This window comes from Danio rerio, chromosome 14 (assembly GCF_052040795.2).
Source record: "Danio rerio strain M-AB ecotype USA chromosome 14, GRCz13ab, whole genome shotgun sequence".
Lineage (NCBI taxonomy): Eukaryota > Metazoa > Chordata > Actinopteri > Cypriniformes > Danionidae > Danio > Danio rerio.
Genome location: NC_141034.1, coordinates 36591706 through 36618654, shown reverse-complemented (window position 1 = coordinate 36618654; position 26949 = coordinate 36591706). Strand labels below are relative to the sequence as shown.

Sequence of the window (26949 nt, the reverse complement as noted above, 5' to 3'; positions counted from 1 at the left end):
CAGTTAAAAAAAAATTGTGTATACAACTAGAGTTTTCTTGTTTTGACACATTAAAATGTCACTAAGAAATAATTTTTAAAAAACTATGAAAACCGACTAAAAATAATCACTAGTGTTTAGCCCTGTAGAAGTCTAAAGTTTAGTTCATAAAAGTCTCAAATTGGACTTTATTATTTCTGTAGAAACCCTGATTCATAATGGCCTCGTGAGAATCATGTTTATGACGGATTTGTCCCGTCTTTGACGGATTTGTCCCGTCTCCCACCACCCTCCCGTTTTGTTATTTTTTTCTAGAAAACTCCTGTAATTTCACCCCCTGACCCCCTCAACACCGGATCATCGACTTTGGTATAGTATCCGATCGCAGCGGCTGCCCGAAACCCAGTGCACAGTACAGTTACTTACACCCAATCTTACTTACAGTTACTTACACCCCAGTTACTTACACCCCCCCCCTCACCCCCCAAAAAAAGAACATATGTTGGCACGTATGCTAACAGAAAAAGAAGGTGAACTCTACCCTTGACTCAAACCAGCAATCTTCTTGATGTGAGGCAACAGTGCTAACTACTGAGCAACCATGTCGCCTCTACAATGTTACAATGGAGTTAACTAGAAGCAGTTTGATTTCATTTATTTGACTTTATTAGTCCAATATTAACTTCTTTGTCCACTCTCTTAAGAATGCAAGCTACATTTCCCATGTGTCCAGTAATAATAAAACCGACCTCTTTCAAGCTCACTGGTCCACGTTAGTTAGCAGGGCTCCTGTAGTAACCCCCATCGTATGCTGTATCCACCGGTAATAGTTGCCAACCTGTGTATACACACCATACTTTCCTTTCTTGGCACACTCCTCTCCCCAGCTGATGATCCCAGTGAGGAACCAGGTGTTGTGGTAGCGCATAACATGAGGTCCTCCGCTGTCCCCCTGACACGCATCTTTAGGAGAGTCCGAGTGACCGGCACAGAACATGAAGTGTGTGATTGGGTCACTGCTGCTTTCCTTACACACTGTTCTGTCCACATAAGGCAACTCAATCTTCTGTAAAGTCGCTGCACTTCGGCCCTGGAAGCGCACACGACCCCAGCCGCTGACTGTGGCCAGAGTTCCAGACTGCAGCAGGGTATTGGAGAAGACCATGGGGCCCAGGCAGATGGGACGCACCGTAGGAGTTAACCGAATGGGGGAGCGGAGCCGCAGCAAAGCGATGTCGTGATTGAAAAGGCTGACTTTGGAGTTGTAGCGAGGGTGTGAGATTAATTTGATGACGTCCACATTCTGTTCTGTGCCTTCAATTTTAGAGACATCATGCTCCCCTGGAAAAACATGGTTGCTTAGAATTTGATAGTAATTGTTCTTGGATCAGTAAATATTTCTGAACTAAGTTGTGTAATATTTTGACAGTTATAATCATTAGGGTTCTGTTGCATATACAGTGCTCAGCATATATGAGTACACCCCTCAGTCCAAATCCATCTTTTGAATTAATATTTTTAATTGGATGCTATACACTACCATTGTCGCCTATCCAAGTTTAAGGAACAACAAATAACTTGATTTCTAGTCGATCATTTGGTATCAGAAGTGGCTTATAAAGGCAAAGGTCTCTAGATTTTGTTTATTTTACATAAATAAAATATGATCATGCCTTGATTTTTAATTATTTAATTAGAACAGTAAGATCTGACTTAGCCACTGTTAAGTATTGTCACTCAACAGAAATAATGTACAGTATAGAATATAAAGTCATGGTGCAGTGGAAAAGAATTAATATTGTGTATGACTCCCATGAGCTTGTACGACTGCATCCATACATCTCTGCAATAACTCATCTGGAGTAGCAAAGAAAGCGTTCTTGCAGGACTCCCAGAGCTCATCAAGATTCTTTGGATTCATCTTCAATGCTTTTTCCTTCATATTATCCCAGACAAGCTCATTAATGTTTATGTCTGGTGACTGGGCTGGCCAATCCTAAAGCACCTTGACCTTCTTTGCTTTCAGGAACCTTCATGTAACGGCTGCAGTATGAGAAGGAGCGCTATTTTGCTAAAGAATTTGCCTTTCCTGTGGTTTAAAATGTAATGGGCAGCACAAATATCTTGATGCCTCAGGCTGTTGATGTTGTCATCCACTCTGCAGATCTCTAGTACGCCCCCATACTGAATGTAAACCCAAACCATGATTTTTCCGTCACCAAACTTGACTGATTTTTGTGAGAATCTTGTGATGACTGGCATGCAGTTCAACAGATGATTCATCAGGATAATCTACCTTCTGCCACTTTTCCAAATGATCATCTAGAAGTCAAGATATTGTTTGTTGCTGGGATCAATGACACGACTTTTGTCAGGTAGTGTACAATATTATATTTGTGCATGCACATTAGTTTAGTCAGTACTGAAGCCAAATCTCAAGCTAATTTAGCAAAATAAATTATGATAATGAAACAAAGATTAGTACACCTAAATTTATATGTTAAGGAATAATATTATATACTTATTCCTTTCAGTCAAAGCTGAATTTTTAGTATTGTTAACCCGGTTTCTTTGTTGCATGATTCTTCAGAATAATCCTTCTAATATGCTGATTTGTTGCTTGTGAAACAATGCTGTGCTACTTCATATTTTTGTAAAAACTAGTTTTAGGATATTAGGACACATGATTTTAGAATTAGTATCACTTTTAGAAGAATTATTATTTGAAATATACAATTTTATGCAAGATTATACAACTTTACAGTCATTTGATTTAAAGAAACAGTGATCAACGTATTTCTGATCATTGCTGAATTAAAGTACTTCTTTCAAAAACAAAAGTGTTTATTTCAAGTTATTTTATATTTGAATGTCCTAATAGCTTATTTAATTTTGCATTGTATAGTATATATTTGTACACTGTATTGTATATTTCCTGTAGTATAGTGCACATCTAAATAAAAAGATAAATATTTTTTCCTGAATGAGGTATTTATTTATTAAAATTATTTTTTAAAGTTATTTTAAGTTATCTATCTTTAGGTCATCATGTTTTAAATATAGTGGGTGTAATAGTATTAATTGTATTGTGGCTGTAAAATGCTGTCGATCTGTTATGCACTCCTGTAAAGTCCTTTAACATTTACATGATCAAAAGAAATTCCATATTATTTTTTAATGTTTTTTTTTTCAGTTGTATGCACATTTTTAATTCTGAATTGCAATATTTTGAGTTACTATTAAAGACATTCTTCATAAACTGAACTAGAAATACACAATGACCATCGCATTTTCTGTTTTACTGCTGCAGGGCCACATTTTCCTCTTACTGTATTGGGGTCTTACCAACTCTGATGTAAAATGATCCGTTGTGGTTTCCCAGCAGGCAGTGGGCAGCAGTGATCACCCACAGCGGGTTGAGGATGGATCCTCCACAGAACACCTGCTGTGTTGAGCGCGACACCAGCGCCACCTACAGATCAGCGGGCAACTGGGATAAATCACATGGTTTTGTGTGCATAGACAGATTGGTTTGTAAAATATCTGACTCCATCATTTTGTTAAGACTAAGAGATTATTTGATCAAAAGCACTTTGTCTGTTAACATTCGTAGTCCTTACCTGCCAAGGGATTTCTCCAGGTAAGGCCGAATTGCCACCAATTATACGACTTTTTAGGCCACTTACAGTAGGAGCAGGAGATGTCAAATACTCCTCAAAGGCCCATTTTGGCAGTTTAGCACGAGGCGGCGCGAGTTTCTCTTTTATGTCTTTGGAATTTGTAGGGTTTGTCAGATTGTCTGGTTTAGGAATGCTGGACGTGGATTTGATAGTCTTGTTGGAAGACTGAGCCGTTGTATTCGTCACGGATGCTGTGCCAAAGGTCTTCACTGCAGGTTTACTGGTTTTGCCACATGGGAACTTCACTGGTAACAAAAACATTTTTATTTTAACATTTTAATAAATGTTTTCCATTAACTTTTTAAGGGTCATGAAACACTAAACTGCATTTTCTGACAGACAGAGTAGGGTTTCTAAATTTGAATGCTAAATTTGGGCTATCAGTAAAAATGTAACAGACGTTTAAGAATAGGCCAAAACTAGACTAGTCATCAAATAAACAAATCAATGACTACACATTTAAAGTCTGTCTAATCTCTACTTGACAACTAGTCTAGGTTTGGACTATTCTTAGATGTCTATTAGATTTTCCCTCACAGCCAAAGTTTAGCCTTGTTTTAGCCAAGCTGTCTACATTTAGATGTCTATTAAACACATAATTGTTTGCTGGGATAAACTTTTATTCATAGATCATAAAGCCTCTTAGGTTAGTAAAATGACCATCAAATTAAATACAGATTATGAATGATGGTACCTGTAATGTTTTCACATCAGTATCAGGGTTTTGAGTTCACTGTGTGTTCCGTTCATGCAGGCAATATTGTGTAGTTTCTAAGGTTATGCTGATTGTTTTTTTTTTAGATTTCATAGTTGAACCATGATGGGAGTAAAGCCACATTTTTGACTGTTTCATGTCATAGGGTTTAGAGAAAATATGGATATGCACATGCCTTAATGGGTCTGCCATCTTGAAACAGTCAATTCAGTCAATCATCATCACTAGCAGTGAAAAAAATTCCTTCACAATATGGGCTAAAAATAAATAGCTAACTTTGTACATGTGAGAATGTGGTGGTTTAGTTTTGCATGTATTAATTTAATGTGACAGTTTAAAAAAAATGATAACATTGCATAAGTGATTTTTTCATTTTCACCTGTATTATATTAGTTCAGTAAAAATAGATTTATGTTATTAACTTGGAGAGAGTCAAAAGTAACAGAATCAGAAGGTTATTTTGTGCATTCTGCCTTTTCTCTCTTCACTCTTTTACCCTGTGCATTTTTGAAGCATTTTTCGGTAACACTTTAAAATAACGGTCCTTTATTAATGTAGTTATTTACTAGCATTTACAAACAACTAGTAATACATTCATAACGTATGTTAACATTATCATTGTTAACATTAGTTAATGTTTTTTAGGTTTAGCAACGTTAGTTCGTCAACTCACATTTGATTAACTACTGTTAACAAGCACAACTTCAGGTTCTAATAATGCATTAGTTGAACTATGATTGCTAAATGTTGTGCAAGATTATTCATACATAGTTAACGTTAGGAAATAAATACATAATAATAAATATACATACATAAACTAATGCACCATTATTCTAAAGTGCTACCCATTTTTCAATCAAAAATGTGGCGAGCAGCTGTGCTGAAGCAGAGGGTTTCATGACCGTGTAATGGCCAATTGCTCAGATAAATCAGAAAAAAATTAGTCATGACATAATCACCTATTGGCTCACACGTAAGTCCATCTTCTGAGAGTTTGTATCCATATGCACACTGACACTGGGTCTTGTGAGACTCCAGGAGAACACAGAAATGCTCACAGCCACCATTATCAACATCACACTTTTTGGCAGTCACTAGGAAACAGCGAAAGATTCAGGGATTCTTTATCTTTTTATTAAAGTGCTTAAACTTGTGAATTTAAGAGAACTGATATCTTGTCTGACCTATTTCACAGTTTTTGCCAACAAAACCTGGCAGACAGTTGCAGCTGTATGTGCCCATCTGGTCCTCACATGTGCCCTGGTTCTGACAAGGTGATGGTTTACACTGGTTCCCATCTAACACATAGAATCATTTGTTAACAACTGCTAAGAAATAATGTATTACAGCTAAGATAATGTCTTCTAGGTTTTAAAGGACTCATGACATGACACTTTTTTTTTTTTAATCTTTTGTTGTTTAATAGCCGCGCTGATCATCTAAGGGAAATTTTGCTGATTATTTTTCAAACATAGTAGAGTTTAATAAGTTTACAATGATTTTTTTTTGTTAAAATATGAAAGTTTCTGATCAGCTCCATAATCAACTGTAAGAAAACAACATCTTAATGCTTGTGTTTTTTTAATGAGTTTATATATTTATTCACATATAATAATATAGGAGTTGGCACAATTTACTATGCAGTGACATAGCCAATCATAACAGAGCCTGTTCACTGAATTGTTAAAAAACTCTGTTAAAAAATAGATTTTTTTGCAAATGTATGGCTGTTTTTTTTGTTTCTTAGGTTTGTTGGGCTTCCAATGATGCTCTATTGAAAATATCACCAATCAGAGAGTCTCAGTGAACACCAAAAAAAGAGACATTTAATTCTGCCCACATTCATAAACCACCAGAAATGATGTAATCTAGTCGCCCTCGCTACACTATCAAAATACATAAACCATAATGATGGTGTCATTTGCAGTGCTTCATTGGAGTGTAGTTCTTTCGAAACTGAACATATTAAAATATTAATAAACAATGAGATGTTAATGGGATAGTTCATCCAAAGTGCAAATTCTTGCACATTTACTCATCCTCCACTTGATCCAAACCTGTTTGAGTTTTTTTTCCTGTTAAAAATAAAGTAAAATAGTCATTCATTTTCTTTTCAGCTTAGCCCCTTTATTAATCAGGGGTCGCCACAGTGGAATGAACCGCCAACTTATTTTGGGGATGGGGGTTCTTCAAAAAACTAAGATAAGGGAGTAAAGTTTGGAGTGATCTGATTGGCTTGCTAATGATTACGGATGGGGAACCAGCCGTGACCAATCATGTCACGTAATCCTCTTGCAATTAAGCTGCAGTCACACTAGACTTTTCTCCCCATAGACTTCCATTTATACACATGCAAATGCGGTAGACCGGAAATGCAAGCTCGTGTGACAAGTTTCAGAGTTTGCTGCGTTGCAAAGTTCAAGCTTTGTGAACTCTGACCTGTGAAATCCCATCATGTGACTGCGTGAGACCAATCGATGATCAAATAAGGACCTCTCAGAAATTTTAAATATAGACCAATTCCTTGCTTTTTAAATATCTGATCATCTTGTTATCTTGTTTAATCCCACCCCTTTTCGCAGCGCCGTCATACAGAATTTTGCATGCTTAAACTATAGGCTCAATCCAATTCTATTTTGGTACCCCTACCCCTTCCCCCCTTGGCCCTTAGAAAAGAAACTATGGAAGTCAAAAGGTGCTGCTTTCCAACTTTCTCTAAAAAACAAAACAAAAAAACTTTTAAAACAAGTAGAAAATGAATAATATTATTTATGTATGTGAACTATCCCGTTAACCAATACACTGATATCCATTCATTGGTTTAACATTTACCTTATCACAGAGATGTATTTGTTCTTAGTAAATAATTAAACAGGCTCACCAACATAACTTGCCCAAAACTCCATCTGCAAAACAAAGACCAAACACACACATTAGCTGTATTACACAATAATGGCAAACGCAGATGCATGACTTATGTGTACTCACTGTCTTCTCGTCATTTTCAAAGGCTTCTCTGGCCTCCTCCAGGACACACTTCTCCTCTATACACTCCCTTTCCACATTGCCTGGCAAAAACTCCTCAAACAGCCATGTGTTCGCTCGTCTGCGTCTCCACAACACACTGTCAGCTTTCTCTCCATCCAGGAACACAGAACCTAGGGCTGATGCAAAGTTTGAGATGTGCTGATCTTTACCAGAACTTATGAAAGCTTATTTGCAAAATTAATTATTAACCCTTTTAAAACCAAATGGCTGCTAGCTACAGTATATTCACGGTCGGCTTTTAGATATCTGAGTATGAGATGGAAATGTATTTGTTGGTCTTACCTGCCTGTAGCAGGAGAAATGGGAAAAGAACAAGAATGAATGAAGCCATATGTCAATCCAAATTCAGACCCTTATTATTATTCCACTGTGAGCTGATAAATAAACTGAGCAATGTACAAAGTACAGCTGTCAAACACGCTTTCACAAACACTACTGCCACAGGAGTCTCCTAAAGACAGAGGATTGAAAGTAGACTACATAACATTTCATGATCTTTAATTAGCTTTCATGCTTTATGACCTATATAGGCGGCATCAGTTGTCTTTGCAGCACAATGTCAAGTGTATTGTCTGAAAAGTATTCATTCATTCATTCATTTATTTTCCTTTGGCTTAGTCCCTTATTTTTTAGGGGTTGCCACAGTGGAATGAACCCCCGTCTAATGATTAATATCAATAATAACAACAATAAATTAACTGCAAATTAATTATATTATTATACCGTCCAACCTATTAATTAATAAACTATCTATTACTTTTGAATTGAATTAAATGAGCATAATTTGTAATTCTGGAGATTTTTCTTAAAAAAACATGAACAATACAGATTTGAATTATTAACATTTTTGGTAACAAGAATTAACATTTAATATTCACATGATTGCATATATCAATAATTTAATGTATTAATAGTGTTTTTTTTACTGTTTCAATTAATATATTTTAGTACATATTATTTTGTCTGTTTCAGAAAACATTCGGTTTTAAAAAAAAAAGTATGTTAGGGCTGATGCATTTAATGTACTTGTTAGATTTTCATATTTTAGATATAATTTTTTTACATTCATATTAGGGCGGCACGATATTGGAAAAGCCTGATATTGCGATATTTTGTTTGTCTGAGATAAATATTGCAATATAAATACAGTTTTAGAAGATTGTTTGAATAGCTGTATTTGATGTTTTTCTGGGGAGTTTAACAATATTTGGGTACAGAAATTGTATAATCACAAAGCAAAAAAGTGCTTGTCTTACTTGCTTGGTCTTGTTTCTAGTCCAAATATCAAAAAAGTCTTAGACCAAGTGAAAATGTTATTTAGTTTTCACCATTAAAACAAATAAGTGAAAATTAAGAATTGATTTGCTTGTTTTGAGGAAATTATCTGCCAGTGGGGTAAATGAAATAATCTTTTCGTTTTCATTTTCACTTTGAAATGTAGATGTAAGACAAAAATTCTAAGTAAGAAATGTTTATGTATGTTTTGCATAAATCATATAAATTCCACATACAGTGATTAAATACAATTCTGTAGCTCCTGGTTAACTATAGTTCAGACTGGACATTTTATATCTTCGCGATGTGACTATTGCGGATGCACACATTGAGATATCGATTATGAAGCGATATATTGTGCAGCCCTAATTCATATATACTATATACACTATTATTCCGATTTTAAATGATGGTTTATAATTCTGGAGATTTTGCTTTAAAAAAACACACACACCTGAGATTTTAATTATTAAAATTATTCATAACAATTCACATGTTCAGTTATATTGCATAAATAAATCATTTAATTTATGAATAGAGTTCTGTTTTATTTATTTGGTTTGCATATTTTAGTAAATCCTAACTATTGACTTTCAAAAGACAGATAGTTTTAAAGAATGTATTAGAGCTGATGCATTTAATGTACTTTTTAGGTTTTCACATTTTGGATATTGTTTTTAACATTTATATATACTATATCATTCAGATTTAAAAATATTGGTGTAAAATTAATTCTCCGACTTCTTGTGATTATTTTCTAATGGAATTGTAAATGTACAATTTCAATAGCATTCCTCTTGCGCCTTTTTGTTCTTCACTTTCGTCAATTGGTGAAGTTTGTTCCTTTCCACTGTCACCGCTGGCTTGCTTGGTTTGGGACTTAAGTTGTGCATGGATGCATTTGCTCTTCAGTATTTGGACTTTCTGCAGTGGAAATTAAACCACACTAACATGAACTAAACTGAACTTTAACTCTGAAACTGGACTGAAAGTTTTAATTCGCTAGAACTTCTGCATTAAGCTGCTTTGACACAATCTACATTGTAAAAGTGCTATAGAAATAAACATGAATTCAATTGAATTCATTTCAGTTTGTAATATTTAAAATATTTGATTTAATATTCATCTAAACATGTAATAAATGCGCCAGAAAATATATAATCTTTGTATTTTTGAAGGATTCCCAATGTCAAACAGTCTGTCATCATAATGTTTTCAAGTCAAATCTCCACCAGATGGTGCTGCTGCTCCAATGATCACTTCCCCTTAGAATCAGTTTAGCATTCACTGATTTCCTTTCACTAATAGAGAAAAGATGGCACTAGAATGAAAAAAAAAACACCTTGCAATACCCTTCAATCGGAAACCAAGAATTATCCTGCATATATTTCCTCCGCAGATGGACCCATATCAGGAACTGTAGGAGGGTCTGAATCAGTGTGTTGGAGAACAGCCCGGTCCACGCTTCAGCTCCACTGTAAGTGCTCTTGGTTTCTTCTCTCCCCATGGGGATCAGTTATCTTCTCAGATGGAGCTTTCTTATTGACTGTGGGCTTTTCGTTTTCATCCACCCATTACGGGGCTGAATTATTCATTCCGAAGTAATTAACACTGGCCATCAATCCCACTGTACGAGTGCCAATCAATCTGTAACGGAGAGTTTTCATTGCTGAGATGGGCTTTGGCTCGCAGCCTCTCAATGAGCAATCAACAGACTGTTATTGCAGCTATAGAGCGTGAGTTAAATGACTACATCACTCAAAACTTTTTTTCATTACGGCACTTAATGTTTGGAAGAGCTTTACCCCCAGTTAGCCTTGAGTTCGCAGCCATTTTTCGAAGGCAACATCATCGATCAGGTGAAGCTGACGTCTCTGAAGGCAAAGCTATATTTGGATCCAGACAGCACTAACAAAAAGTACAAAGGCATTGGAGTTAAAAAATGATAAGATGACGCTCAGGGACGCTTGGTTTGATTGGTCAAATGAAACTTCCACGTTCATGGAAATTTTGCATATCAGGGCATCTGTCTTACCTGTTTAGGCCTTAGAATGTAATACTCTAATCAAATTTAAAGAACAAACTGGCTTGATGTCTTTTAAAACTAAATCAGGCCAAAACATTAATTTTATTTTTGTGTGTTATAGTGATAGAGATATAAGGATATTGCTGCAATTATTGAATTGTTGCAATTTTTCTGTTGTTGTGGACTGTTTTGCCTCAATAGATAGTTATAAAAAATATATATAAAGGTTTATTTATATTTATATTTAAAGGATAGTTCAACCCAAAAAAGTGAATGTTGGAATTTAGGAGACATTGACTTCCATAGTATTTCCTATTATACAGTACACTCACTGGCCACTTTATTAGGTACACCCTATGTACACACTAGTGCCTGGTTGGACCCCTATTTGCCTTCAGAACTGCATTAATCCTTTGCAGTATAGAATAAACAAGATACTTGAAATGCTCCTCAGATATTTTGGTCATGCTAGAATCACTCAGTTCAATGTCATGTTCTAGAAACCAGTCTGAGATGATTTGCGCTTTATGACATGGCACATTATACTGCTGGAAGTAGCCATCAGAAGATGGGTACACTGTGTTCATAAAGGGATGGACATGGTCAGCTTTCACCTTAAGGTTGGACGTGTTGTGCATTCAGAGATGCTCTTCTGCATACCACGGTTTAAGGAGTGGTTATTTGGGTCACTGTGGCTTTTCTATTAGCTGGAACCAGTCTGGCCATTCTCCTCTCACCTCTGGCATCAGCAAGGCATTTACACCCACAGAACTGTCGCTTACTGAATATTTTCTCTGTTTCTGACCATTCTCTGTAAACCCTAGAGACGGTTGTGCTTAAAAGTCAGAGTCTATCAGCAGTTTCTAAAATACTCAGACCAGCCCATCTGGCACCAACAACCATGCCATGTTCGAAGTCACTTAAATCACCTTTATTCCTCATTGTTATGCTCGGTTTGATCTGCAGCAGATCGTCTTGGCCATGTCTACATGCCTAAATGTATTGAGTTGCTGCTTAATTGACTTGTATTGGGACAACATGAAGGATTTGTGTGAACCCTGCATTTTTCAGATTGTAAAGTCAAGTAAAGTTACAGCATGCTTACTCACTTTTTAAAGTCAAATTGTTGCCTTCTAGGCAATTGGATTATTCCCTTTTTTAAGTAAAGCAAGTTAAGCAACTAATCACTTTTTTAATGTATACATTTCTAGACAATTGTGTTAAAGCTGTTATGCATATAAATGCTTATACATAGTTCAAAATAATGCTAAAAGAAATATAATGAAGTGTAAAATCAATATATTGTGCAAAGAAAGCTGATTGCTTCCATCATGTACAGTAGTCTCCTCTGGATCATGTGATTTAATGGCACAGGAGTTCCAGGTATGCACTTAAAATCAGTTACCACTCCAAAGTGGTATAGAGATGGAGTGTGGATTTAGTGTGCATAAAGGGCACAGAGCCTTGGCATTTTATAGGCACAGGACAGTCTTTTGCACTTCTTTCCTGATGAATGCACACATTCTTTAGTGACCAAAACCAAAAGTGTGGATACTGGAACAGGCTTGTGTTGTTTGCACATCCACACCTTCATAGTTTATGTGTTTGGACCAAATGTTCAAATAAGCATGAGGACAGAGAGGATGAGTAGAATATTTCTTCTGTGTTGTATTTTTTTTTTCTCCATAACTTAATTTGCATATTTTTATCATCACTTTGTATTTTTTAAAGTAAAACTTTTATTGGTAAATCTGCTGAATAAAATGTGTTAAATAGAAGTAAATAATGTTTAGTTGCAATATATGAGATAAAGGTACTGTTCACCCCAAAAAGTGAAAAATTATATCATCATTTATTCGCCCATGACTTGTTCCAAACCAGTTTTAGTTTTTCTTTTCTTCTGTTTACCACAAAAAGAAGATTGGAAAATGTTAACCTTTGGCATCCATAAAGGAAAATCAACTACTATAAAATGTAATGGTTACTGGTTTGCAACATTTTTCAAAATATCATTAGTGAAATGTAAAAAGACAACAACCACATCTCAGAAAAAGATCATGTAACATCTTACGGTCTGTTTCCCAGAAGCATTGTAACTTAAGTTGCACTTGAAATTTGTTGTAGATCTTTGAGTACCCCTAAGTAATCATTAAACCCCACTAGGTTCTTTAGACTACAAATTTATGAGGTCACCTGCGGGACCAATCACAGAATATATCTTTAAATTTATTCAAGTGCAGCGTGATTATAACTAAACATTTTGATTGTATATCGTAAATGTTTTTTTAAATTCTTTTTTCAATTAAATTATAAATTAAACGATTTAAAAAGACAGAAAAAAAAGTTTGACAACCATACTTGTATTAGGAATTTCTTGTGCATAACTTTGTTCTTTATCATTTTTATTTTGATAAATAAATATATTTTTCAGCCATTTGGCCAGTGCCGCAGTCTGTAGGTAGGTGCTTTATACTTGTCTTGGTCCACATATGATGACAATTATTAGGTAAAATGTAGGATGATACGCCTCGTACAAGTTTATATTTCAACACTTTGGATATGGACAGCCAAGATAAATTGTTATTGGGAAACTCATCCCTGGTTTAGAACAAGTCAAGGCTGAGTAAACAATTAACAAATATTTGGGTGAACTATCCCTTTAATTTGCACTTGAAGGTATGTGTAAACTCAAGATTGGGGATTTTCCACTCTGTCTTCAAATAGTTTTAATAACTCATTTCTAATAACTGATTTTTTTTATCTTTGCCATGATGACAGTAAATAATATTTTACTAGATATTTTTCAAGACACTTCTATACAGCTTAAAGTGACATTTAAAGGCTTAACTAGGTTAATTAGGTTAACTGGGCAGGTTAGGGTAATTAGGCAATTAGGCATCGTATAATGATGGTTTGTTCTGTAGACTATTGAAAAAAATAGCTTAAAGGGGCTAATAATTTTGTCCCTAAAAAAAAAATATATATATATATATATATATATATATATATATATATATATATATATATATATATATATATATATATATATATAATTATTTTATTATTTTATTATTATTTTAATTTAATTATTTATTATTATTTTATAATTTATTTATTATTTAATTATTCTAGCCAAAATAACACAAATAAGACTTTCTTCATGAAGAAAAAATATTATCAGACATACTGTGAAAATGCCCTTGCTCTGTTAAACATCATTTGGGAAATATAAAAAAATAACAGTAATTCAAAGGGGGCTAATAATTCTGACTTCAACTGTATATAGAAACCCTCCTAAAATTCAACGTCTACTATGTTAAATTAATTAATTAATGCTTGTGGCTTATATAATTTAAAGTGGTTCAATTAAATCAATGTCTAAGTTAAACATGTTTACTTAGAGTTACTTATTTCATGGCCTATTTGTTGTGATGCCTGATAATTATACATTACTCACTTACTTTTTAAACTTTGTGGCCTTTCTTACTTTGCTTGCTAGATGAGCAATTTTATTAAACTGGAAGAGCTCTAGCCACTCTTGCACGTACGGTGGCTGAAAGATGTTCTTTACTTTGTGAAACTATAGAAGATTAGAAACTACCTTTAAAGACATAACAGAACTTTTGTTAAAATTTTGAAGCCCTTTTGTTCTTACAGTAAAACTTTTCAGCTGGATCTAGACTGATCACCCTTGCTATCTCTTAACAATAATTAAACATCAGTTATTAGTCTTTCATTACTTGAATTATAACATTGAGATTGTTGCATAAAAGTAGACATCTGCCACTCATTTAGTTGTGTAATTAGGTTTTATTTAATTTCTTTTTAATTAATGTATTTTAAATGGTTCTTTATATTTGTAAAATGTAAAATGTCAAAATGTTAAATCATAAATGTGTGCTGTGCACATTTTCCAATTGATCAATATTTTTTCAGATTTGCGTGGGAAGTGACGTATGCACTTTTCTACCCCCATTTTGTGCGCACACCATGTTAATAAAGAAGACCCCAGACCTTTTACTTTATCCTAACATATAATGACAGTTAATGTAATGCCATCATCCTGATGGGTGAAAATATCACCCTGTCAATGTGCTTTGTGATAATGACAGGCTGAATGTACATTATCACTTTCTGAAAGCATACACTGTAATTTGAAGAAATGCACAGATTCTGTCATCATGTTATGAAGTATGGAGAGCATATAGCTTAACTTGACTGGACCGAGGCCAAAACTACACTGGGTCTTGACCTGACAAACTGCAGGTTCTGACATATTGCTGTGGCATGATAGAAGGGCAGGATGGTGTGGTAATGGAAAGCGTGTGGGATCTGAAGCTGATTTATAACACGGCACCATTGATTTCAGCTGTGATATGAGTCTGTCTGCCTGCCCTGTGCTGCTGGGAATTGGTGCCATCTCCAATTAGATTAGAGGCCACTGAAAAAGATCAGCCCACTCCGGCAGATAATAAAAATGTGACGCTTGTTTGGTGCAATCGATTATGGAGAGCATCTTCGCTCTGGGGAGGAAAGGAGATCGCAGAGGTCTCAGCCTTTTCAACTCCGCACAGACCCTAGTAGCTCATTAGAGTCTCTGAGCCATTTATACAAACTTATTTTTGGCCTCAGAAAGCACCTGACTGGGTGTAACGTAATGTGCAGACAGCAGTGCTGAAGAGAGAGAGGGAGTTGAGGAGATGTGAATGTTGCATGGATAACTTTATTAGGAAATGATAACAGATATAAGACAGCAATGTATTCAGAGATGCTTCGTGCTCATCTTTTTCTCACCATCATGTTGTTCCAAGCCTAAAGTCCAACCGCAAGTTGATAAGACTTTAATATTAGTCTGTTTTGTACTTTCAAAGAAACTTAATATTGATTAGGGGGTGGTGGTTTCCTTTTGCACATCATTCCCTCATAGCAAACAAACGAGGGAGAATATTGTGGCTGAACACCAAACTGATGTCAACAGAGAAGTAGTTCAATCTTAATTGACTTTTTTTTTTCATTGTAATAACATATACATTGGAAATTTTAATTACACACAGACTTTAAGATGAGCACAAAAGGAGATGTTAGGCACAAACATTCAGTCTTGTTTTTTTTCAGTGCAATAATCATTAATAGTGACTGATAAGCCTCAGAAATAAACCCAAAGCATAATATTATACAAGTGTTTTATGTGTTAATAGATTTTGTGTGTGATGAAATTCTATTGAAATCCTCTGCCTTATTGCAAAAAGTCATTTGTTTGAATGTAATAACACATACTGCCTCAAGACATGATAAATGTGATTGGTTCTTGTATCCTGTGGCCTTTAGATGCACCAATATATACAGTATATAATGGGGCGACATGTTGGCTCATTGGTTAGCACTGACACCTCACAGCAAGAAGGTCGCTGGTTGAGAGTCCTGGCTGGGCCAGTTGCCATTTCTGTGTGGAGTTTGCATGTTGTCACTGTGTTGGTGTGGGTTTTCTCCGGGTATTTTTTTAAAGTTTATTAGCCCCCCCTGAATTATTAGCCCCCCTGTTTATTTTTTTCCCCAATTTGTGTTTAACGAAGAGAAGATTTTTTCAACTCATTTCTAAACATAATAGTTTTAATAACTCATTTCTAATAACAGATTTATTTGGTCTTTGCCATGATGACAGTAAATAATATTTTACTAGATATTTTTCAACACAGCTTAAAGTGACATTTAAAGGCTTAACTAGGTTAATTAGGTTAACTAGGCTGGTTAGGGTAATTAGGCAAGTTATTGTATAATGATGGTTTGTTCTGTAGATTATCAAAATAAATATATAGCTTATAGGGTCTAATAGTTTTGGCCTTAAAATGGCTTTTAAAAATTTTTTAAACTGCTTTTATTCTAGCCAAAATAAAACAAACAAGACTTTCTACAGAAAAAAAATATATTATCAGACTGTGAAAATTTCCTTACTCTAAATACTTAAAAAAAAATCAAAGGGGTTTTAATAATTCTGACTTCAACTGCATATATGCACATATTTTAATTGCAGAGATAAGACATAATCAGCCTGTAAAGAGTTGAGTTTTTTTTGGTATGAGAACTGAAGATATTTTGGATTTCAGAGAGAAGTATTTCATACCTTTCTGTATTGTTCAAGGCTCTAAAGTTTAGTTGGTTTATAAAATATCTTTTGTTGTTTTAACAAGAATTGTTCGGTTAGGACTTTTATTTTGGGATTTAAATGTGACAAAAAATAAAATGTGAATGTCTGTTGATCATTTATTTTGGGAAAAGCAAAAATGGCCATTTATATAATCAGAAGTAAAATAATTGAGAAAAAGAGTGATTGTAATGTTGACAGGATGTTTGCTGCTTTGATTACAGCAAGGCTTTTAATAGATTTTCATTTATTTATAAAGCTCCTTAAATGTTTTTGAAGGAATAAGGTCTCATAGAAGTGCTTTGTGTTCTATTATTGAAAATGAGCTTTTATTTGCACCTTTTTTATTAATATTTTTTGTTACCCCTTGTGTGGTGTTGGGTGTTTTTTCCCACTTGAACTTGGGTGATTTTAAGTAATTTTTTTTTTTTTTTGGTCACAATTTTTTTGTGTGTTTAGCAGATAGAAAGTTTTTGTTGATGAACATTATTATGACAAATATTTTGGGAAAATGCTTTGAAAGTTTTGTTATGTTGTTGGCTGTGTTTGTCCCATTAACTTTCATTATAAGGTAATTTTCTGATTGCAAAGCTATGACATCATATTATCATGTATTCTTGATTTGTTTGTAGTTTTCCCTGTAGGGAAAATGTCAAAAGAATGTTGTTATAATGCAAGTCAGTGGGGCAGAAATGGCCACTAACATAACAATATGTAGTAGTACATTTGAACAATACACAAGGGTTAAATAAAGAAGGCTAAAGAAAATCAAGCATATGTGTCCAATGCACAGGTTTCATTAGATTACAGGTTACGTACCCCTGAATACATTTCTGGAGAGAGCAAAATACATCCCAGGATCTACATTTTAGCAGTTTTTCTTTTCGGAAATCCACCAGAGGCCAATGTGTACGTGTTTTCAGATCTCAGATTTTTGTCACGAGTGCCATTCGCGATTGACTGACTGACCAATCGACCAACACCCACCAATATTGATTGACAGGCGTGTCACCATATCCTCAGTTTCTTGTTTCACATCCGCCATTTTCAGCGTGTGAGTCAAAGCGATATCACTAAAGGAACATTTTTGCTCTATTTTTAGATGTAAGGCTCATTGGGCTCAACACTAGATCAATATTCTTCACATGATCGCTGTAATCGGAATTATTGTTTGTACCTTTTGGTAGGTTTGCAAACATGTGTACTTTTCATTGCATCTACTTTAATCTTCAACCGTTTGCATTTCTCGCGAACACAAAAGCTCCTTGTAAACTTAGGTGCAGCTGAAAAAGTGTAAGTGCGTTGGCTCATGTGCGCGTCTCTCTATTGGAAATAAAATAACAAACTTGCCTGCAGGTCGTACACCAGAAGTGCCCCTCTGCGTAGCGTGGCGCCATGCATTTCGGAGTTCTGGGCGTGGGTTTCTGTCCTGGTGCATGCAGCGGCACTTCGGGTCGGCAGCTGGGCGCAACAGGCCTGTCTTTGGAGTTCTGGAGTACATGGAGCTGCATGGCGCAACGATTAGGGACACTTCATGTTTCTGCCGCGCCACTAAGAGTATCTGGTGTGCCGGGTCGCAGCTTCGAGCAGCACATCCAGTGCCTCAGTCAAAGTTAATTCAGTGTGCGTGGTTATTAGTCTCTGTGTACAAGCTCGGCATTTGAAACTAGCACACATTTGGCTGTAAAACTAAACAGAGACACAAATGATTTTGTACTCTCTGCAATGCTTATCCTAGCTTAGCTTCTGCCTGTCTGTTGCAAACACAGAGCGTGGGAGCTCTTTGCTCTGCCCCCTTGTTATGTTGGGTGGGAAACCGAAACTAATTTTCATGTGAAGCAACACACCCCTAAAACAGCGAGCTGTGTACACGTCCAAAACATAACACTTTTGAATACATTATAATAAAAACATCTGAACTGTGTGTTGAACTGAACCTAAACTGGCACACTCAGAAGAACCTTAATACTAATATTAAATCATAAAAAAGGGGTAAACTATGTGCCCTTTAAAAAGCACTGATTCACCTGCCCACCTCCATCTTTAAACCCAACTGCAATGTTTTAAAAAGCAATCCAGAAAAAGAAAAGCCCCTTGATTTTTACCACGTTTTCAGATTTCACAGATTTATCACCCTGTCATTTACTTCATTATTTTATTTTTAAGCTTTTATTTTTTTCTTACCTGCTGTCTGGAACTATTCTTCACTGGACTCGAACCTTGTTGTCGCGGTCAACTCTGCTCTGCATCACAAGTCTGCCGCCATACATGTTGAGCTACCAGACAAACTGGTAACAGTAGAAAAGCAGTCCATACGGATGGTAAGCGGTCAGCTGGTAAGCATAAAAAGGAATGTGTCATACTGCCCTGTAGCGTTCGTTTTAAATACTTACCTCTGGCTACATAATTTGCAATCTCCAGAAATGTATATAGGGCTACCTTTCATAATGAGCCTATGTTGTTTTTTTAAAGTGTGAGTAGGCCCATAGTTTCTAGTAGTCTTGATCACCTTGATTAGTCGGATCAGCCTTGTTTGATTAGGTTTGGAGCTAAACTGTGCAGAGTTGCAGCCCTCCAGGAATTAAGTTTGAGACCCATGATCCAGAGTAAGCATATTTGTCCGTCAATGTTGTATTAGATGACAAACTTAGAACCACAACTGAGTTTAAGTTTTATGAAATACTTCCTTAAGTGAAAGTAATTATTCTCCACAGTGGGTAAAGAGAGCAGGCCAGAGCACAGATGTATCGCAGTGAACATCACAGTGAACAGTGAATACAGAGAAACATCACGCCATCAGCAATCGCCACAGAGACGAATGACAGAGAAAGGTAGTAATTGCTTCACTTTACTTTGTATGTTTTAGGAAGAAGGAGTGGAAAAAATAAACTTTGCACCATCTCAGACGACTGCAGACAGACTAAGAATAGCAGGCTGTCTGAGAACAACCTTCCTATATCACGCATGCACCGCAATCACTGTTTCTGCGGTTACAGGGATTAACAGTGACTCACCATGCAAGTCTGAACTGTTTTTCTACTCCTTGGAGCACAGTAAGATTGACTTCAGTCAATCCACACCATGTGTTTACCCTGCTGTGGGTCCTGCAGGAACGTGGGAGCTTTTTGCGGGCGTGTTTTCAATCACAAAGGCATTATGAGCTAAAGCTATTATTTATGCTAATTACATATATTATTGATGAACCGCTTGCAGAAATTTCCCTCCTTTGGGTCACGCATGGAGCTTTCAAGATTGACTGGACTTCTGAAGTGAGTCAGCTTGTAGCAAAATTAGGAAATGAAAGTAAAAAGTAAGCAATGAAATAATGGAGGATAAATAAAATAAGCCTACTGTTATTTTAGTATTATTTATGTTGTGTTATAATATATCTTAAGGTTTTGAGTTAGTATTTATGTTTTCAGTTTATTTATTTTAAAATACATTTAGCTTAATTTTTATTTCATTTTCATTAGTTTTATTAGTTCAGCTTAAGAGTAATTTCAGTTCATTTTTCTAATTCTGTTAAGCTGAGAGTGCTCCTAATTGCGATTTGTTTTAGAACTTCCAATTCAGTTGTCTATCAGAAATGAGCATAGGAATAATGAACTGCAGATAACGGTCAAACTACTTGCTCTACAAACAAGTGTGTTCATCACTATACATACAAATAATAATAATAATAATATATAAAATAAAATGGCACTTTGCAACATTAATTTCTAAAAAAAACAATGGAAGTGAATGAGACTGAAGTCTCAGGGGTGTCAAACTCAGTTCCTAGAGGACAGCTGCCCTGCACAGTTAAGTTTCAAACCTGCTTTAACACACTTTAACATCAGCGTGACCCACGGCACCTGCCTTGCATGTAGTCATGCATTTATACTTCTGTATGCGGTTTGTGTTGCTCAATAACACTTCTGAAATGCTAGCTGGCAGAAGGTTTTTATGTGTTCTCTGTGAGTTTCTTCATGGGTGTTTTTTTTTTCTTTCTGCACGCTACCTTAATGTACAAGTAGCTAAAACTCGCTCATTCAGAGGTGGAAACCGGCGGACGTGCTACAACTTTAATCATAAGGTATATATTATTTAAAAATATATTTCTTTTTTCTCCAGGCCAATGTAATTGGAAATGTTCAATAGCGATTCACAATTGGACCAGATTTTTGCAGGGATCAAGGTTTCTGCTAATTGGCAAATTTAAAAAAAAAAAAAAACTTCCCTGTCAGACTTTAATAATATTCTAAAAACATCTAGCATGTCTTTTATTCTCTTTGACTTAAGACTTAAATAATACCTACAGTAATTTCCCTGTATCCCTGAATGTACATATACAATAAAAACTAAACTAAATAATGTAATTTTTCCATCTCCTCATTGTATATTTAATCATGTCAGTGACATAACATGCCTTAGGTGTGTTTAATCAGTTTGGATCACAACTGATGGCCATATGTCTAATCTCTCCCATGCTAGACATATGTGTCATGACATTTAAGGATCCTATTTATCTCCTAAAGGTGAGTATGGGGCATTTGCGGCTGCTGGCTCTGACATCTGTCTCCCTTTCCATCATTAAATCACACACCCAGACTCTCTTCCAGTGGGCGCAGTTATAAATGGAAGGACTGCAGGCTTGAAGGATCTGCCCATGCCTTATAGTCTCCTGGACGTGGCCATTGGCATCAATCTGGTATTTGTTGGAGTGCACCTCTGTTAATTAGCACAGTCATTCTGAGAGTCTGAAAGGGTAATGTTTCACACCCACGGCCCCTGCGCGCCACTCCAGCCGGGCCCAATCTAAGCCGCTGACATTTAAACAATCTGCTTGATATTTAGTTAGAGGATGAAAAGAAATAGCCACTTTATGTGGGCTCCAAACCTATAAACATGTTTCTTTGTTTCTCTCTGTTTGAAAGTGCAGACTAGCAGTGCTTCATTATATTGGATATATCTCACTTGAGGAGATTGTGGGGAGCAGATGCACCGGAGATTATCTTTTTATAAAGGTGTCTGTCTGTGTCTGACACCGGGACTGTCAGTAAGTGGAAAAAGCCAAGAGACACTACTGAGAAATTATTCTTGTAGCCACCCCTGGATAATCAACATGCAACATTAAAGATTATATTTTTAAACTGTAGAGCACAATAATGACAAGATCATGGTGCTTTATTAATTTAAAGGTCACACTTTATATTAAGTGGCCTTAATTAATATATGTACTGTGAAATTAATCATTCGTTACAATAAACTTGTTGTGTAAATACAAGTTTTTTCCATTTGTACTTATGCTCGATTAAATACCATGTACAATGTAACATGTAATATAATTAATTTCTGTTATTAGGGACCGAGCACCAACAGTGCATAGGCCCTATTGGAATTGCTCTGTTTAATATTTTTCTTCTTGAATCACATTTTTGAGAGTCTAAACATGCTCGAAAACTCACAAAACTTTGCGCACATGCCTAAAGTGTTGAGTATTTACATTTGATATGGGTTTCAGAGGAGGGTGTGGCAAAATGGCTCAACAGCGCCATCTATGCACTTGTGATGAAGTACCCCTAGGCAACGTTTCACGCACACATACCGAAATTGACACACACATGAATCGCGCCTATACCTAACAAAAAGTCTCTTGGAGCAAAACCCTACAGGAATTATTTTAACTTTCTTTGTTATATATAACACAAGTACATTGTATTTATATTTGTTTTTATACTGATGTAAGTACATATTAGTTAAGGCCACTTAATTTAAAGTGGGATCATTCTTATAGTTAATTTGTTAGCCTTCTCTAAATATAATTAAATAAAAACGACTAAATACAAATTGTTGGCATTAGACTACTTGTTGTTTTCTAGTTTCAGCTTGGCGCCATAGTCGTTTTGATGTTTTGCACCACGCTGTTTAAACAGCAAATGCAAATGGTCTAAAAAGGAGGCGTGTTGAGGCGCATTGCTGGCGCATTGCTATTTTGAGAAACTATAATAAATTGTTCAATAAACCAGAACAAAGCCAGTCTAAAGTCCGGCGCAGAGCATGTTAGTTGTGCGCCTCGCTTACACATTGCTTAATACAGACAGGATGTACAACAATACGCAAATATCTTTATATATGAAAAAGAATTAAAATATTAAAGATATATATAGGATATAATAAGGATATATATATATATATATATATATATATATATATATATATATATATATTATATATATATATATATATATATAGGGTATATATATATATATATATATATAAAGGATTAAAATATTACAAAACATTATTTTCTAGCCTACATAAATATAAAAACCATACTTTCATGCCTTATTCATCTCAGGAGGCTTTTTCAGTTTATTCATAACAATTTGCTTTTGTATAATGTTATTATAATTAGCAGTATTATTTATTATATGCATATTTATATTTGTTTTATTAAAAACAAGCTTAGATTTGCCCACCTGTCAGGTTTTAGACCATATAGGGCACGTGTATTTGGATATAACTCAAGTTTTTTGACCACACTTCGTTGTTATTGTTCATTTATTTGTTTGCTGGGAATTAGAACTGAATTTAGAAATAGTTGTGAAACAAATCTTTGTGCTTAACAAATGAAATTAATTACTTATAGGCTAATGAATGTCTCTGCGTACAAGAAGTTTCCCTATCCACGAGAGTAAAAGTAAATAATGAGGAGGCTCATCTCTCATTCTCACGCTGTAGATGTTCTGTTTAACTGTTTTCTTGCTAGTGAAATGCTCAGTTTTTCCACTTACAAAGTCCATCATGTAAATAGCAAATGCGCTTATGGCGTGACAACTGAATCTTAAAGGGAATGGGAGATGAAACTTTGATTGGCTTATTCTCAATACACACCTATAACTCATTAAGAAAACAAGTCCAAACCTTTTAGACCATGCGCCATGGCGCAAAGCAAATTTTTCCGTCCTTAAAATAGCAAAAGTGGATTCCGACATGCTTTTGCGTCCTGCTCTTTGCACTTTGGCATGGATCATCAAAATAGAGCCCTATTATTCGAGCACCACAATTAGCAGCTTGGTGATTGTGTCCAATTAACTTTCTTACGTTTACAATCACTTTCATTGGGCAGTGACTGTTTAGGGCGCAGTGAGAAGGAAAAATAAATAATCTAATAGGGTATATGCCGAAGCATGCTAATATGACTTTTGATTTGCCATTAACCTGGGTTAAGCGCTCCCGGCGAATTGAATGCCAACGCAAAATCGGTACGTTTAAGGTCTGTTTTCTTTAAAAATCAGCGATCTTTACTAGCAGAGATATATCCGATTTAAAGTGGGTCTCAGATTGTACAAGAAGCACTGCATTAATTTACATATTCCCCCACCATGTCTTTATAATATGAGCATTTGTTTTACCCCAGTATATTCAATGGAGCTTCTTCGCTAATCTGCCGATTCTGACAGGCGCGTGCGAGTAAACGGCTTTTTGTCTCGTTTTACGCTTGAACTACTAAATAAATGCCAAATTTTATTTAACTGAATGTATTTTAATGACATTACAACATCGATACTGTAAAAGGAACCGTATAAAACGGAAAAAAGTTCACAATAACAGGTCACCGGAAGTTAATCAGTATGGGAAAAACACGAGCTCGGCATATACCCTATAGTGGCCTACCTAAATAATATTTGTATTTTCAAAATAAGAGGCAGTCAAATTTGAGCTACGAGAAAATCTGATAATGAGCCTGATCAAAACAGATCTCAAGATGATGGATCAGGAGAGCAGGAGTGATCTCAAGTCAGCCAGAAAACATGATGGAAGAGGTAACAATGAGTTATTTAATTAATAAATTTTTTTCTCTTGGCGAATATGGTGAACTGAATGTCAATGGTGTTAACTTATAAACTTAGTAGTGGTGGTACATATAATTTATGTTTGTAGCTACATGATTTTTTTTCATCCATGGTTGACCCTTAACGTTATATGGCAAAAATAATTAAAGACCATTCAGAAATTTTATCATAGTTTTTGCGTAATCACTGTTTAGTGACGTCATGTTCCGGGAAAACTGAAAGTGTGCGGTGGACGTTGATCAGGCTAACTTTTATTTGCTGGTTTTGTTTATTTTTACATTTTCATATTTATTTACAAACCTTACAGAATATAAAGTTCCTGCCAACTTAATATAGTATTGTAATGTTTTTGGTTGAAAAGGTATTATTTACTAAAGTGGAAAGTTTTATTTTAGCTTTACTCCTTTGCCTTCTCATGACCACAGCAAGCTATCAGTTGGAGAGAAGTGATTACAAATATACTGCCCAAGCTGTCAAACTGACATCCTCAGAGGTGGAAGTAGATTCCAGAGCAGAAGCACATTTGCAGGTTCTGATTAAAGATTACAGGCATACAACTGTATTTTCTGTTAATTAACTTGTGTGGATTGCTTGTTCATCTTAAGAACAGCACTGTGAGCTTGCTGTCAGTTTGATTTCACGAGGACTTTAAAATGATATTTAGATTATTATTTTTCAGACCTTTGGGATCATCAAATGGCAAAAAAAAAAAAGACGTTCAACCGTTGTTAATTCGTTTTGATGAAGAAAAGTTCACATTTTGCCTAATAAAATATCACAGCACTATAGCAGAATATTTCTTCTAGTTTCTACCCTTGTTTGTTTTCCAGCCCTTTTCAGCATAGCTTTTTGGTCTAGTCTTCTGGGGATCAGTCAGGCCAGAGCGCCTCAGTTCAGAAACACTCCAGGACAGAAATACAGTAAAGCCTAATGTTTACCCATGGAATGTTAAACGGACGTGTGCCTGAGGCCCTGCGACAAAGATGGTGGAGTACAGAACAAGAGAGAAGAGGGAAACAGAGAAAGGTAAGGAGCGATTGCTTTTTAATCCCAAGGGATATATCTAATGTCAAGTTCGGGATAACCCTGACTCTTCCTTTTGTTTTAGATTCTTAAAAATATCTCTACCTTTTTGTGCATTGGAGTATTTGCATTACACCAGTGGATGAGACTACTTGAAAATCATGACGTTTCAATGCTTATCAATGCATATTTGATATACAGAGGAGTGGTTTAAGTAATATTGTTTTTGATCACAAAAAGAGGCCAAATTCTTAGATAAAATTGTGATCATGTTTTGGGTGTCCTCCGTTATAATTGTTCTAGTTGAGGGGGTAATTGATTGTGCTTATGGAGGTTCACAATTAGTGTTGGGTGTAATTAGTTAAAAAGTAACTAGTTACTTTAATTAGATTACTTTTCTGCAAAAAAAAAAGTAAAGTAAGGGTTTATTTAAATTTTTAGGTAATTTAATAGCAGTTACTTATAATGTGCCTGTCCTCAATACTGTAGATAAATTCATCAGTTCTGTTTAAAGGGGAGCTATGATGCAAAATCAACTTTTGAAAGCTGTTTGAACAGAACTGTGTATATATAGTGTCCGCAGTCATATAATCACAAGTCTGTTTTTTAAAGTTTACTGACCTTAAAATAGGACCCAAATCTTAGTGATTTTGCGCCCCACTGCAACATGACGTAGGAGTGCGGTTTTCCACGCCCACCGAATTGATTGACAGGTGGCATGTCTCCATAATAACATGTATGCACATGTCCACAGAAAAGAAACTGCAATTAAAAATATGTTACAACTCTTTGTGATCAGCTGCTTCTCAAAAATTATTTTTACAAGTTTAAAACGTTTTTAAAATAGAGCATGTTTGTATTGGGTGGGTGGTGAGAATCAGCCTACTTGAATTTAAAGCCACAGGCTACAAAACAGCTACAATATCCTCCTCAGACACCAAAATGGGCAGATTCTACATTTTATAATAAATAATACGATGGGTGTTTTGAGCAGAAACTTTAAAGACACATTCTGGAGACACCAAAGTCTTATCATACATCTTGTAAAAGGAGTAAAATAGGTGCCCTTTACAAAATACAAAAACATTTTCAGACATTGCATAATAACCAACTTTTTTAAACTAGAAGAATATTCGATTTTGTCCAGCAAGTGTATAGGCAAAAAGAATGAAATTAAATAAGACATTTGTTAATAAATGATGTTTATTAAATATGAAAGATTC

General features: G+C 35.3%; 1 protein-coding gene and 1 long non-coding RNA gene across 4 annotated transcripts; one reads left to right on the top strand and one right to left on the bottom strand.

Annotated features, from left to right (window-relative positions):
• Window positions 1–622: 622 nt before the first annotated feature.
• Window positions 623–7870, bottom strand: f9a (coagulation factor IXa). 2 transcript variants are annotated; one of them, XM_087280253.1, is made up of 8 exons: window positions 7705–7870; window positions 7363–7538; window positions 7256–7280; window positions 5559–5672; window positions 5334–5468; window positions 3600–3904; window positions 3325–3451; window positions 623–1320 (listed from the first exon to the last, which is right to left on the bottom strand). In XM_087280253.1, exons 1-8 carry the CDS (start codon window positions 7751–7753, stop codon window positions 740–742), a joined length of 1512 nt encoding a protein of 503 aa, XP_087136379.1. In that variant the 5' UTR covers window positions 7754–7870; the 3' UTR covers window positions 623–739.
• LOC147840842 (uncharacterized) lies at window positions 3764–26523 on the top strand. Of its 2 annotated transcripts, XR_015507704.1 has the most exons (5): window positions 3764–3907; window positions 5570–5648; window positions 10097–10174; window positions 25534–25729; window positions 25812–26523. It is a non-coding gene; the product is annotated as an uncharacterized LOC147840842 (long non-coding RNA). The 2 variants fall into 2 exon arrangements; XR_015507705.1 differs by lacking the exons at window positions 10097–10174; window positions 25534–25729; window positions 25812–26523 and adding an exon at window positions 6122–6246 and having other exon boundaries at window positions 3771–3907.
• Window positions 26524–26949: the final 426 nt, after the last annotated feature.

What these genes read in the sequence shown, in the direction of transcription:
- f9a (XM_087280253.1), bottom strand. Translation starts at nt 7,753, where the DNA reads ATGGCTTCATTCATTCTTGTTCTTTTCCCATTTCTCCTGCTACAGGCA. An exon ending in TTGAAAATGACGAGAAGACA is followed by an intron (nt 7,281 to 7,362) that starts GTGAGTACACAT and finishes TTTGTTTTGCAG; the next exon opens with ATGGAGTTTTGGGCAAGTTA. An exon ending in ACTTACGTGTGAGCCAATAG is followed by an intron (nt 3,905 to 5,333) that starts GTGATTATGTCA and finishes TTTTGTTACCAG; the next exon opens with TGAAGTTCCCATGTGGCAAA.